The 15,903-nt window shown below is 35.1% G+C and overlaps 1 protein-coding gene across 15 annotated transcripts in view; it reads right to left on the minus strand.

Annotated features, from left to right (window-relative positions):
- map4k3a (mitogen-activated protein kinase kinase kinase kinase 3a) overlaps positions 1–15,903 on the minus strand; it is a 57,351-nt gene that overhangs the window by 16,756 nt on the left and 24,692 nt on the right. For 5 of the 15 annotated variants that reach the window (XM_079597019.1, XM_079597025.1, XM_079597027.1 and 2 more), the window contains exons 3-16: positions 15,594–15,684; positions 13,924–13,988; positions 10,931–10,986; positions 10,684–10,731; positions 9,298–9,340; positions 8,967–9,039; positions 8,359–8,490; positions 7,666–7,728; positions 7,189–7,270; positions 6,722–6,838; positions 6,118–6,192; positions 3,177–3,255; positions 2,693–2,751; positions 348–410 (exon numbers count right to left, since the gene is read on the minus strand). In XM_079597019.1, the coding sequence (XP_079453145.1) occupies positions 348–410; positions 2,693–2,751; positions 3,177–3,255; positions 6,118–6,192; positions 6,722–6,838; positions 7,189–7,270; positions 7,666–7,728; positions 8,359–8,490; positions 8,967–9,039; positions 9,298–9,340; positions 10,684–10,731; positions 10,931–10,986; positions 13,924–13,988; positions 15,594–15,684 (1,046 nt within the window). The remainder of the gene's footprint in view (positions 1–347; positions 411–2,692; positions 2,752–3,176; positions 3,256–6,117; positions 6,193–6,721; positions 6,839–7,188; positions 7,271–7,665; positions 7,729–8,358; positions 8,491–8,966; positions 9,040–9,297; positions 9,341–10,683; positions 10,732–10,930; positions 10,987–13,923; positions 13,989–15,593; positions 15,685–15,903) is intronic. The other 10 variants (XM_079597024.1, XM_079597021.1, XM_079597016.1 and 7 more) reach the window with 3 other exon arrangements.

Genomic DNA, 15,903 nt, shown 5'->3' on the forward strand with positions numbered 1-15,903 from the left:
CTTTGCTTTGCAATTTCAAAGTGCTTTTGATTACTGAAAAGTGCAGCAATGTATCGACTTTGAGGGACGTGTCTTTAATAAAGCTTGAGGCTGAAATACCAAAATAAAATGGATTCAGAGATTTGGCATGACAGACAAAGGCAATTATATACAGGCAAGCTGAAGACACAGACCGCCATGATCTAAATATGATAAGGCAGCAGAATGAATGAATGAAATGAACAAAAGAAGGATGAGTTCACTACACAAGCGCTGCAAAGCGGACAAGATGCTACGAAAAAGACAATAAAAAAAAAAGATAGGGGACGCGAAGACAAAGATAACAGAGTAAAATACAAAAAAAATACCAGATTAGATCTTGCAGTGTAGTATATTTCTTCGGCACAGTCCAAAAAATCGTCAGTGTCGGGCTGTTTAGTAGAAGGACCAAGAAACTTCAGTTAATCACACACACGTGTGGTTCCACAGAAACAATAATTGATGGGTTATGGGTGGTTGTTGGGGTGGTTGCCGGGTGAAGACGTGCTTGCGAAAGACCATGTCAACCGGGAGAGACCTTTAAACAGGTCTGTGGAGTAAATGAACAGTCCATAACTGCTGAAAAGTGGTGTTGTGGTATTATGTTCACAGAAGTTGTAATGATTGTTATAATTCTGCTCTTTAACTATTACAGCAAGAATGCATTAAATTGATCAAAAGTGACAGTAAACACTTTTAGTGTTCATTGTTACAAAAGATTTCTCTTTCAAATAAATGCGGTTCTTTTAAGAATCGTGAAATAAAAATTATTTTTTCAGCACTAATAATATTAAATGTTTGTTGAGCACCAAATCAGCATATTAGAATGATTTATAAAGGATCATGTGACACTGAAGACTGAAGTAATGGCTGCTTTGCATCACAGGAATAAACTTATGTATATAAGTTTAAATGTTTCACATTTTAAAAACCTTAACAACCCACCAGTTGCAGCAATTATGTACTGCTTCTTTAGAAACAGCAGAGCAACTTGATGTGACTCCAGGAAATCAAAAGAAAATCAAAGCGTGGGGGAAGTGAGGTTCTTCAGATGTGAGGTTACATTCAGAAGATGACATCATAAGCATGAAGCTACAATGGGAATCGACATTAATTTGATGTCCTGCTGTTAAAAATGATCTGGTTTATGAAAGGATGACAAATCCAGTTACAACATGAGAAACACTGAGTGCTCAAATGAGACAAAGATGAGTCAACGCTGCATTTTTCTGCAGCGCTTAAAGGAAGTCGTATTGATTAGATGCCACGGAAAGCTGCATCTAACCTTTCAATTATCGCGGTGGTGAGAGTGCGAGACAGACGTCTCAAATGCACAACAGTCAAACGTGGTGTGAGAGAAAACAAGCCACTGTCAGTAGACGAGCTGGGATTGAGGTGTACGTGAGGAAAAATGTTACATAATAGTAAGTGTCAGCTTATGGGAAAAATCATTTGGAAGGGTTCGCTATACTTGGTTATGAGCTTTGTGAACAGCTAGACAGGCAGAGTGATTTCAAATTAAGCTTGACGTGGTTTCACATTTGCTCTGTTCCAAAACCTAGTTAGCTCCCTATCGAGGGATCATGGGCACGATCCAAACACCGGCATCTCATATATTCTTCATTGAGAAGCTAATCCCAGAACACACTGGCAAAAAATATAGTTTAAACATAAATAGTGTCATACTAAAGTGAATCCTTTTAAAAATCATTTTAATATATTTTTTTTATAAATGTATACAATAATTATGAGTGTTGTGTTTTTTTTTTTTTTTTTTACATTTTATATTATTATTATCATATTATTTGTATTAATAAATTATGACTTATTTATTATTATTATTAATCTTGGTTGTAATTCATAAAAGCTTTGCAATGCGGTTGGTCTCTTTTTAAAGATGTCACAGAAATTGATAGCAAAAGTTAAAGGACTTAAAAAAAAAGTGTAAAAAAGTTATATAAGTTCAAGTTTACTTTAAACAAATGTACTGAAAATGTAAAATCTAAAGCAAATGTACTTATCTAAACATTTCATACAAAATATATATTTTACAAAATAATTTGATGATTGAAATCTGGAAATTACTATAAAAACAAAGCATGTCAAACCAAGTTATATTGAAATCACTCAAATTGAGCCTTGGAAAAGGTTTTAAAGTAGTTTTTCCATTGTAACGCAACATCCAATTTAAAAACAGTTTTCACAGGAGGAATCTTGAGTGTTTAAGCTTTTGAATAATACCTAATGTATGATCATTAAAATAATGTGATAGGGAAAAAAGCCCTAAAAATATATATATTTATTATTATTAAAGGCAATTAAAATTATGTAATTCAAAAGGACCATCACATTATATCAGTATTATTTAATAATAAATGTGTGTATTTTTATGCTTAACAGAGCATCACACCATTAGCATAGCAGCATGCTAATGCCAAATACTGAAATCAATTGTGAGTTGAGCTGTTCGTGTTGCGCACTAAGTTTCTGCCTATGTAGAACTTTTTAATTAATTAGATTCCTTACAAGGAAGCTGCCTATGTAAGCAGTAGGCAGCTCATTAGGTTTTGGAACAGAGCTAATAAGATGTAACTAAGAAGCATAAAGTGTGTTCTGATTGGTTGAATTGTTTGCCATCACAGGAAATCCCCAAAGCGAAGAGCAGCTCACTCACCGGTTCATGATGCGGTTTCGTCTCTGTTGTTAAAGGAGGGTCAAACTTCACCTGACCGACTGTAAGAAAACAAAACAAATCATTTTTAAAGCAACAGTACTACTTTTTCTGTATTGTACATGTATATGTATATGTATATGTATATGTATAAGTATATGTATCAGCATATGGGTTTGGAATGACATGAGGGTGAGTGAATACTGGCAATCAGTCAGTTAATTGATAAAACTGGTTGAAGTCTGAACATAAATAATACTATCATGAACACTCAAAACCACACATTTCTTTAAGTCAGTATAGATGTCTGGTAGGTATGTTAGAGAACCCAAAGAAATCCTCCAGCAGATCATCACAGAGAGAGAATTTCTGGTATACTCAGACAGCAGACAGCGAGAACTGAAGCTGAGAAATTCACTCAGCCACGCTCAGGAGAGCAGGAGCACCTGTCAGGTCTGCCCAGGGGAGAAATCCAACAAACACTCACAGTTAATCTCTGACAGAGTCTTCCCTTCCCGACTCGAACGGCTTGCTGAGCGAATCCGATGTGGAACAGACACTGGAGGCTAGGGAGAAGAAGAAACGACACGTAAACACACACACAAGAACAAATAAATACACACCAGCACATAAAGAAGAATTTATCTAAAGGTCACTTAAAGTACTAATGACAAATCAAAGTGTTTTGTTATTGTTATTATGAGGTCATTTGAATGTTTATGTGGCTAAATAAAGTCCATCATAGGGTGAATATCACATCATGAAATGTTTGGGTAATAAATAATAATAAAAAATACGAAGCCTGTTTTAATAAAGGACTCATTTATTTCCATTTTATTTATGTCCATTATTTTACGACAGTAAACAATAATCATCCTGTTCAGGCAATAAAAAAAAATTAAAAAAAATTATTGATTATTATACTTGGCCTGTTTTATTTAAATGACTTATTTATTTCCTTTTTATTTATGTCCATTATTTTACAACAGTAAACAATCATCCTGTTCAGGCAAAAAATAAAAAATGTATTACCAATTACTTTTAAAAAATAAATAATTATAAAAAGCATGTAACTGTCATGAAAATGATAAAACGTGACAATGCAAAAATGTTTTAATGCTACTTAAAATATGCAAAATTATAATTTATTATGGGTCTCTATTGATTTTGAATTACAACGTCATTTCTTGATGGTTTTCACTCAGTTCACCCTTGAGTTTGTTCATTTTGATTGAATATTATATAAAATGTATTATATAAAAGTGTTTTAATTTCAGCAATTTTAGGTACGCCTCAATTGCCATCATTTCATTGCATAATGTATATATCAGCATTATTCTGCCACCATTTAATCAGCATCGGCCATTGAAAAACCCATATCGACCGATCACCATTAAAGCAATCAGATTTGACATGGCTTTTATACATAAACCACATTAAACCAAAAAAGTCAAGATTGTAGATGCTCTTAGTCGATAGCTTGCATATTAGTGCGCCATTCTTAGCAGATCAGAAGCCCAGTTAAGATAAAAACACCCCGTCAGCAAAATCTGCACACATCAATACATTTAAGACAAGAGCGGCTTAAATGCTTACACTTCAGATATCACTTAGTGCCATCGCCAGAGACTCAGTGGAGGGCAAACTCCACAAGCTAAAAATACATGCCAGGCATCACTCTCTGATAACAGTAGGGGTCATGATGCTGACCCCCTGAATCCCTATCTGTCTGACGCTGCTGTCCTGTCTCACTGCGGCCCGAGAGAAAATCATTACGGCCTACTGGGCGTCCGACAGCACAGTCCCTGATGACTATCCGGAAAAGTTTGCTGTCATTCCTGAATCGGAGAACACCTTCCATCAGCAGCAACACACACAGACTCACACATGCATGTGCACATGGAAACGCATGCATAAGCAGCACGCAAACATTTGAGTCCTGAACCGGCTCCAGGAAACTAAATGGTCACTGAAGGACATCCTTTACTTCAGTTTCACGCCAGCAGGGCTGAAGTAGATGTGATGAGGAGAGATAAGACAGAGGAACAGACGCACGACCTTCAGACAACAAGGACACAGCAGGGCTCTGAAATAGAAATAGACAGAATGCCAAACACTGCGCCCTTCCCTCAGCGGACGCCTGTGAATATTCTATCACACCTCTTAGCACTTGAGCCACATGGTACAGCGACTAAGAAAGATATTATCTATGCTTTCCGAAAATCTATACTGTATATAGATTTAAAATAAATCCAGAATGTTCATTTTATTGGTATAAAATTTAACCAACGGGTAAAAAAAAGAAAAAGCCAGTCAAGAACATGTCTGGCTCATATCTCACTCAAAAAAAAAAACACGCAAAATCCACAAAAATGTAATTAAAACAATTATACTGTATAAAGATTAATTTTTATATGATTATATGCATTTATATATTTATTTGTTTTCTCTTTAAGCTGATTTTAAATGTGTGTTTTTCTTTTATTATTATTATTATTGTGCCTGGACATGATTCTCATTAATACATTGCAAAATGAGAATCATCTATGCAAATAATGAGAATTATAAACTCAAAAGTGGTCCTAAAAATGCTGCTAAAAACTTATAAGAAATGATATAATCTATAAGCCTAATATTTCAATATATAAAAGTATTTATATTATGTTTATTTTCAATTTATAACAGTATTTATAACAGTAATTTTACTTTAATAAAAAAAATATATATATTTTAAATGACTGTCCAGGCATGATTCTCATTAATATTATAATCAATATATATAATAGTCAATTAAAATAATGACAATTACAACCAAACTAAAAAAATTCAATAAGATTTAAAAAAAAAAAAATAGTCATGACATTTTTATTTATTATTATGTTCTTTATATTTAGGTTGACCTTGACATGCTCTTGACATTTTTCACGAGATTCACCCCAATATTGAACATTTTTGCATTTCATGACGCAAGAAATTTCTCTAAAAGCTCTTTGATGTTGATGTTCTGTTAAACCCTTGAAGCAAACCTTAGCACAAAGAGGCCAGACACAAATCTTTTGTCAACGGATCCAAATCCAGCTTTTGAACTGAGCTTCCGTTTCCAAAACCGACCCCTTGAGGGATCAACACTCCGATCCCAAATCCGACAAGAGCGCAAAACTCCCTAAAACATCCTTGGGCATACCTGCGTAACTCAAGCACTTATACACACACGAACACACAGCTATTCGAGCAAACACACATCATGCACAAATGTTTGTCTAGGATAAAAAAGAAAAGAAAATTAGTCACTTATGAGAAAATAAATTAACAACACACATAAAGCCATTAAAGTCATCAACACTAAATTAACACTTACACCGGTAATCAAAACATTTCCAGATGTTCACACTCACACACACACACACACACACACACAACCCTGATACCTTTCTGCGAGCTGCAAAGCGAAGGACTCGCCGGGAGAGAGGAGACACTGGTAAAAACAACCCTCTGTATTTAAACTTCAAGAGCAGGAGAGGGGGAAAAATGAATAAGAGAGGAAGTGAGCATGAATTGATGCTTGGGGAAATGGGTAGAACAGGGAGAGATGAAATGAAGGACAACTATGTCCTTAAAAAAAAAGTCTTCATTCTCACTGGGGGACTTTAGAAGAGGCCAAATGCTTTCACAAATCTTTATCAGAAGAAGCCCTGTAGCACAACTGGAAGAGACGCCCGCGTATAAACCTATTTTTTAGAGACAATCGAAACGAATGAGGGCCTTTAAAACAACCATTACAGGCTAATAATAAAGAAAGTAAGCCAGTGAAAAATACCGCCGCAATAAAACGGTTGAGGTATCGGAGATATAAACTCACGGGGCTCATCAAACTGACATCCCCGCTCTTGGGATTGAGAGGCTAACGTAGTCAGTTCGATCAGCTGGCATTTTCTGGGCTCTGTTTGTGAATAATAGTCCCGATGGGGCCGTCATTCTTGAACTGATAGTTGTGATAACATTGAGAATCACACAGGGAGAGATATACTGTACCTCCGGCTCTGGGTCGTCATCATCCAGGTCTGTGTAGGACGAGTGGTCGGGGTTGTTCGCTTTATCCAGCAGCTCAATTGCCAAAATACGACTCAATGGCTGGGACACCAAGGGATGCTGGGTAGAGACGATCGAAATGGCAATGTTAGATGTTCTTTAAAGATATGTCATTTGTCTTAGCCTTGAAAGTTATATAATTTAAAAAGAAAATTATAAAATGTATCAAATATAATTAATTCTACAATAAATTTAACCAATGTAATTCAGAACGATGACAACAAAAAATAATAAATTAATAAATATTATTAATTGTTCAAATAATTATAATGAAATTAAATTCTATTGTTAAATTTTAAAATAATATTAATTATAAAATACATTTAACGAATGCAATTCAAAATCCAAAATTTTAAATAATGCAAACATTATGAAACTGAGAAACACGAAATGCAAAACGCCCTTCTTACCTGCAATAACTTGTCAGCCGGTGGCCGTTTCTTTGGATTTTTCGTCAATGCCAATTTCACAAAATTGTGGAAATTGTTGGTCCTCCAGAACATAAAGAAGAGTCTGCATAAATCTTACACGTAACAAGCATTTCGACCGCGAGGCCGTGCAGTTTGTTAGCTCTAAATGTAATTAAGCTAATTTGATTTAACAGAGCTGCAAGGTAATGGAGAAGAAACTATTCGGCAGAAGACCTGAACAGATTCATAATTAGCCAAGATAAGAGAATGTCAAGTCCAACCAAAATCAAAATGCATAAGAGTAACTGTTAAGGGCAAATGAGAGTGCTTGGCCCAAATTTCATTGGTGATTAATGATATTAGAGAATAGGGTGTTTAAAAAAACATACTGAAACTCACTGACACTGAAATCTCTCTAGGTATCAAGTATTTTACACACCCAGGTAATCATTGCCGGAAAATGTAATTATCACTTACCATTTAACTTTGTCTTTTAATTTGGGGGGTTGAAAGTTGCTTTTCGTCATTAAAAACAGAGCTCTAGAGAGAAGCAGAAAAGTAGCTCGGCTTAGAAAGAAAATGTAGGTACATGAAAGCATCTCAACTCATCAAAACATTGATATAGTTTCACTGTCCAGTGTGAGAGTGAGGATTCAGCAATTACAAAAAATGCTCAAAATATAATAGACCTATTTACACTAGCAAAGTATCAAAGTGTTTTAACATGTTTTCTGGACATGGTCCTATTGTGTGTGTTGTTGTTTTTTTGGTTAAAGTAGATAGAGTCAAGAAATGAAATCCATTTTGTCCACTTTCTATGAATAAGAGAATATTTTTATGAAATTTTAGGTATAAGTTACTGAACATCTGCAAAATTTCACGCTGTTTTCCCAAACACTCTTTCTATTAGTTGAACAAACAGACGCATGTCACTGATTAAACTAAATGAGAAAGTAAAAAAATGAGAATGTATTTTAACATTGAAAAACACCTTTAAGTGGGATCTTTATCTGAACCAGAACTGTGAAATATGGCAATCTTTCATATTGTGTTCATATTTCATATATCTAACGCCATCATGTTAGTGCCACAGTCCTTTTTGAACTGTGCAGCTGAAAAACCAGCTATTTTTGAATTGGAACAGATCCACGCTGCTGTTTAAACCCTCACCTCATTGGATGAAGGTCAAACATGGGAGGTTGTAGTTCGGCCAGTTCAATGGCGGTGATGCCCACAGCCCAGATGTCACACAGGTGATTGTAGCCTCCTTTCCTCTCCACAGCGGCCACCTCTGGGGCCATCCTGTTATCATGGGTTACAGACCACATCATCACTCACAGTATATTTAGGAACATTTCCAACCTGATGGTTACATAAGCTATGGAAAAGGCTTCTGTGGCCATGTAGGAAACTACTGAATTATAAAAGATTAAATGTCTTTTTTTCTTTTTTTTACTCAACTGTGAAAAGTCTCTTTTTAAAAATCATTTCAGGTAGTTGAAAAAATAATATGGGATTTTTAATTATTCAACATAAGGATATGAAGTTTAAAATTTATATCACTGTATAACGTGAAGGGTTTACAACATGGTGACCATTTTTGTGTTAATTAAATAGTAATTTTTCACAAATTTGAGGTCATAGAAACCGCATTAATTATAATTATAAAAAATAGCCATTCTAAATTATTATTATTATTATTATAAATCTTATTGCATGCATGTATGATTGTAAGGTGTATGTGGCACAACAAAGCTAGAAAAAAAACTGCTGTATACCAATAAGGAGTCCCAATGAACGATTTTCTTTTTGCTAGTGTGGCCGTGATCTGTGCAGATACACCAAAATCAGCTGCGGAGAAGAAGAAACAAAAGATCATCTTTACTACAATCCCACAAACACCTCTCATGTGTGCAGCTCACACTACCACGTGTCCAATTATGTCTTATGAATTATGAAATTTGAGAGCTGTAATGTGTAATGCCACAGCAGATCAAACATGACAACATGAGGTGATGCTCAGTCAACAACACAAAGCGATTCACACTTTTTTAATGATTTGAGCTCATTTACCACATTTATCACAATGGAAAAAAATTGTTTTCTTACCTAGCTTGACATAACCATTGTCCGTCAATAAAATATTGGCACCCTATTTCAAATGGAAAAACACTTCATGAAATGACACTGTAATATTATACAGTGCATAGCATTAAACATCTGCAATTATAACACATTATTGAATGTTTTACTGGTAGGTTTGTGAGATGAAATGAAAAATGAATCCGACAGACTTCAGAATCACATTTTTTTCCCACTATAAAATCTCTTTCAACACCTGCTTTCATCTATGATCAGAGATGTGAAAGCACCATCTGAGTCATACTAATTACACCTCCCTCTGGCCAGGTAACACGTTTTCTCTTTCTTTACCAGTCATTGCACATCTGGCTTCACCAAATCACCATTAAAAGGCACTAAGGCCTTTACTTTAAGGGCATTTTAATAAACAGCCATGGCACACAGATTTTTCCATGTAATGAGCGATTAGTTTATTTACAGCTTTACAGTGACAGCTTTACATGTATATGAGCAATAACACAGCTTATGGTGCAAATTATTAATAATTTGTGGATTTGAACAGCCAACATACACAACCGTTCAAAAGTTTGGGTCAGTATTTTTTTTTTTTTTAAGAAATTAATACTTTTATTCAGCGAAGATGCATTAGTAAAAAGATTTATAATGTTACAACAGATTTCTATTTCATATTAATGCTGCTCTTCTGAACTTTCTATTCATCAAAGAATCAACAAAAACCATGTTCATTGTTTTCAAAATTGATAACAAAATGTCTTGAGAATGAAGACTGAAGTAATGGCCGCTGGAAATTCAGCTTTGCCATTACAGGAATAAATTACGCTTTAAAATGTATTAAAATTGGAAGAAAAAAATCATAAAATGCAGCCTTGTTGAGACTTTTAAATGACTTTATTGCTAAATATTTATTATTTAGAAGGAGGGATTGTTTTAAATGCGTGTATGCTTTATTAAAACTATGAAATACAATCCTTGAAGCAACTAATCTAAACTAATCCTTTCTGCACCACTAGCAGCGCCATACATAATTGCAAAATAATGGCAGAATTGTTAAAGGAATCATTTCCTAAAAATAACGACGAATCATTAATGAATCAGAATCATTAAAGCTGAAGTGTGTAATTTCTGTGCCGTTGGCGACACCAAAAAGATTTACAAAAATAATAATTGATCTGTCTTGTGAAAAACAACAGTTTTTCCTTGCATTTTTGCTAAAAACTCCTCCTGGTATATTTGATTTGCTGATAGATGTAGCATGAGGTGGGTTTATGTGCTGTCACTCAACTTTTTCTTGGCATTTTGAGTACAATTCAATCAATCAATTCCTTGCCACTGAAAGGAGCCTTTCATTTAGACACACAAAAGCTCAAATCAATCAGAAATAAATGGCATTACCTTTATGTCTCTGTGCATCTTTCCTTTGTTGTGTAGGTAATATAAACCCTGAAATGAAAGCCATGATTAAAACACACTTTAATTCATAATCATCACAAAAACACATTTACAAACTGCCTTTTTAGAGACGGAACAAGGAGTAATGAAATATCAGGCAACATGTCTACCATTAAAAATTCAAAAGTAGCTTTCATGGTCACAGCAGATTGCTTCGGTTGTCAAAACAGAGTCCGGTAAAATGGCTTACCTGAAGGGTTTCTCTTGTTACATATGCGATCTGTGATTCTGTTAAAGGCCCAGTAACTGTGGAGACATATTTAGTGTACATTTAGCACTAATGTAATCTACAAAGTACATCTGCAAAAGTCCCATTCCAGAATATTCGCCAAAACACCTTAAATGTAATGATCCGAACCGTATAAAAGTGTGTACAAAAGTGCAAACACATCAGTTGAAAAATGAGGCATGCAGAGTAGTTATCTTAAGCTTGAACTTGTTTAAACCAAGAGAACATGTATAACATTGATCCTTCCCATAACACACTGGAATGACAGTTTAACAAAAGCACCACTAATGGGTTTCATCCAGCAGACCAAGGACGAGATTATCAAGAACCCAATGTGACTGATTACACGTTTCCAACCTGACAAAATACAGAGTTGAATTACTCTACAACTCTAAATGGACTACTGATGAAAATAACAGACGTTGAAACTTCAGCAAAAGAAAATTCAAAAGGCGTCTGAGAAGCTCATCTGTCTCTTGCTAATACCGATGTAGGATTTGTGACGGTTTAAAGCCTCTGACAGAGAAGTTAATCTTTTTTTAAGTCAATAGAGACTTTTATTGTTGATTAAAATATCACAAAAACAGGAAATGTGCTAATCGGATGGAGTGAATACTTAATGGGCTGAAGGAAGAGAGAGAAAGAGACAGTAGAAGGGTCTTAAATGTATGAATTGGTGTCCGCAACCCATTTAACTTCTGTAAAGTAATGCTTTCTAAATGTGAAACCAGATATTCAGAGAAAAAAACGCCAGGACTGTAAATAGTGGTAACATGTGATAGGTTGAAAAATAAGAGGGCATGGTGATGTCATTAGAAAAGGAAAGTTGCTTTAGTATGTTAAACCAGTGATGAAAGATTACAAAGCCGCTTCTCCACTGTTGGGCTAAACCTTTCTCGTTGCTTAACCGTTCCAGTTCGTTGGATGGCTTTATTTACTGTGGGACTGTGGAGTTGATAACGGAGCTCTTTGGAATGTAATGCAAATGCATCAGTTGTTGTCTTGGTAGCGCAAGAGCTAACAGACGGCATGAGATGTAAATATCAACTGCGTTATAGAAGATGATCAGATATTTATTTTCATTTTATTGATAACTTATGTTCACTTCGCTCAAATAGCGCTTGGTCAGCTACAGAGAAACTAGTAGCCAGGCAACAGATAAGTGACCAATCCTGAGTGGCGATGTCGAGAACGGTTTGTAATTGTGCCGTGACAAACCATGCTGAACTGGAACCTTTCCTTACCGTTCTTATAACTGCTGGAAAAGCAGATAAAGATTTTTCTTTTCAAAAGCATGCATCAAATTAAATAGGATCAATTTTGATTTCACATTGACTAAAATATTTTTTTTATGTGAAGTATACTACCATTTAAAAGTTCGATAAGATTTTTTAATACTTTGGAAAGAAGTCTCTCGATCTCACTAAGACTGCATTTATTTGATCAAAATATAGTAAACATTAATACTGTTATCATTACAATTTAAAATAACTGTTTTCTATTCGAATATATTTAAAAACACATCCTGTGATTTTCAGCGTCATTACTCCAGTCTTCAATGTCACATGATCCTTCAGAAATCATTCTAATATGCTGATTTAGTGCTCAAGTAACATTTCTTATAACTATCAATATTGGAAAAAAATTGCATAATTCTTTGATGAATAGAAAGTTCAAAAGAATAGCTTTAATTTGAATAGTTTTTTCTAACATTAAAAATAATTTTGATCAACTGAATGCATCCTTGCTGAATAGAAAGTATTAATTTCTTAAACGAAAGTGTATAAATTCCATCCTCTGTAAAATATGTGTTAGAAATATGTAAAGATAAAAGAATAAAGAGTGCATTAAAGACAAATTCTTACAAGGTTTGCTCTTTAATTACGTCCAAACAGGTGTAGAGGCTTTCACCATTCAGCAGAAATGTCCAGTATATCCTTTTATTTTTTATCTCAAATGTCCTTTACTTGATCATTTACTAGTTCAGAGAGTTATTTAAAAACATGTTTGTCCAAGCCGAACTTGATTCGTGTGTTCTATATGTCTTTATGTGTTGTGTGTGGGAAGACTGGAGCCGGTCGGCCTCGGCTCTAATCAGGCCTGCGACCCTACAGCCGAGTGCAACCGTGGCAGCGGGGGGGGCAGATAACGTGGGATGTGAGGCTGGGCACTAAGCTAACACGTTAGTGGCATAACACCATCGACCCCCCCCCCCCCCCACGCCCCACGCAGAGGCTCAGAGAGAGTCACAGAACTGCCGACAGCTGCCGTGAAAATGAGCTCTAATGATCTGACAGGCCACTCTACTGAGCTCTGCTAAATGTATCAACTGGGAACATACAGAGGGACGCTTTCCAACAACGTAAGAAAAGATTTGTATATTTAGGCCATCTGTCAAGAATCAGATTGTTAATGGGAGGAGAGGAAAGTCTATTTATGTCAAAACTGGCATCGGAAACGAGAAGAGCTTTCAAACCATTGCAAACATCGTATCAACATTCTTTACACTGGGACTTTTAGAGGAATAGTTCACCCAAAAATGAAAATGATTGGAGTTTTAGCCATTTGAGACATAATGTCTCACTTGGAATGCAAAAAGAGACATTCTGAACAATGTACAGGTCACTTCGTTGACTTAAAAGTCATATGGATCACTTTTGCGATCATTTTATGGTGCTTTTGCATCGTTTTGGAAGCTCGAAAGCCTCATGGAAAATAATTGTATGGAAAGAAAATTATTCAACATGAATCATGTTGTGTTTTACAGAAGAAATAAACTCCTTTGGGTTTGGAACTAAGTGAGGATGAATAAATGATGACAGAATTGTCATTTCTGGGCAAACTATTCCTTTAAATAATGAATGGAAAGGAGATATTGCACAGCATTGAAACATTGACCACTGAGCGAGTCTGAGTTAGCAGTTGATTGTTTACCTTTGTATGGTGTATCTTACCGTGATATATGTCTTGCAATGAGCCTCCCCCACAGTATTCCATACATATCCATAATTTATCTCTCCTGAAAAGCCAGAGAAAGAAAAACACCAACAAATTATATTTCAATCGATGCGTCTCGAAATAGTCCCCTGGCAGCCCCATAGGGAGAGTGGAAGGATGCACACTTTTCTGGGTCATGACACAGCAAGTAGGAGACAGTCATAACTCACAAGCAACCTGCTTTTATCAAAAACACCCTTCTCCACTTCTCAAGGTGCCTAATGTCTAGACTAATATTTTAGAGATATACTGCATACCAAAGACAAACCACTCAAGTTGCCTACAGCTACGAGAAAGACCGCTATACAATTCTTTGATAATGGGTAATTCAAGTGGCATCTTCAGATATTTCACTGCACAGTAACATCCAATTTGTTCAAACTACAGAATTAATATATAGTTCAAAAGTTCAGGGTCAGTAAGATGTGTTTTTTTAAAGATGCGTCTTATGCTCAAGGGCAAGGCTGCATTTATTTGATCAAAATGACAGCGAAAACAGTATACTATGAAATATTATTAATATTTAAATTAACTTTTCTATTGTAAAATATTTTAAAATGTAATTTATTCCTGTGCCGGCAAAGCTGAATTCTCAGCATCATTACTCCAGTCTTCAGTATCACATAATCATATTCAGAAATCATTCTAATATGATTTTTTGGTGCGCAAGAAACATTTCTTATTATTGGCAATGTTGAAAAAAGTTATGCAGCTTAATATTTTTTGGGATATTGAATCCCAATGAATAGAAAGCTCATAAGAACAGCATTGATTTGAAATAGAAATATTTTGCAACGTTATAAATGTATTTACTGTCACTTTTGATCCATTGAAATATTTGTTTTTGTTAAAAAAAAAATATATATACACCGGTATATATATTTTGTTTTATCTTACTGACCCCAAACATTTGAATGGTAGTTTATTTATAAACAGAAAAAGTAAAATAGAAGCTGTATTGATATATGGTATCTATTTTCCCAAAGTTATACGAGACATTGTACTAGGATAAATGTTAAAATGCACAATTTTATAGCCATATTATGACTAGAAGACTTTAACATTAGGTTATACATGTTTACATGAGACTAATGCAATAAAACCATATCAAAAACTGTTCACAGAGAAAAACATAAATTGACGCTAAAGCAAAACAAGACATTCACCAAGAAGTTAGATAGAAGAAATTACAACCTTCACATTTGTATTTTCGGTTTGTTTGCAAACTGAGGGATGCATTAAATCTTTTTTTTTAATATATATATATATAATTTTAGCTTAACCTTCTAACATTTTTAAATATTTCTAGTCTTGAAACTAAAAGATTGTAGATCCCTGGTGGGCGGTGAAGGTGTCATGTAACACCAAACTTTGAGAAAACATCATCCTGCTTTGAGATCTACCTTGCTTAAAACACTATTCTTAGGCACAGGTTGTACAACTATCAGAAACCGAGGTGGCTGTTCCTGCAGTGCAGCTGAGAGACCCAGCCAACAGTGTCAACTCAACAGCCTTAGACAGGAATAGGAACTGACAGAGCAGGAGGGGAGCGAGTGAAAGAAGGGGTAAGTAAAGGAGAGAGCGGAGAACAGTAAAAGTGTGGTCAGGAAAGTGGTCATTACTATACCTTAAGTAACTACCAAAATAGGCCACAATGTTAGAGTGCTTGCAGTCTTTCATCATGATTATTTCCTGCTGAACCACTGCGAAGTCCTCGCCTGTCCAGGGAAAACACAGAGATGGGGACAAGGTGAGCGTGTAAACATGACAGTTATTCAGCTAATTCATTCATGTTGATGAAAAAGTGTTTGAACAACATTTTGGAAACTACCATGATTTCATTACCATGGTATTACTTTGAGTAAAATGTAAAAACTCTGGTATGTAAATGGAAAACACAATATCATGGTATTATTTAAAGCACCATGGCATTACCA

This window comes from Phoxinus phoxinus, assembly GCF_949152265.1.
Source record: "Phoxinus phoxinus genome assembly, chromosome: 22".
Classification (NCBI taxonomy): Eukaryota; Metazoa; Chordata; class Actinopteri; order Cypriniformes; family Leuciscidae; genus Phoxinus; species Phoxinus phoxinus.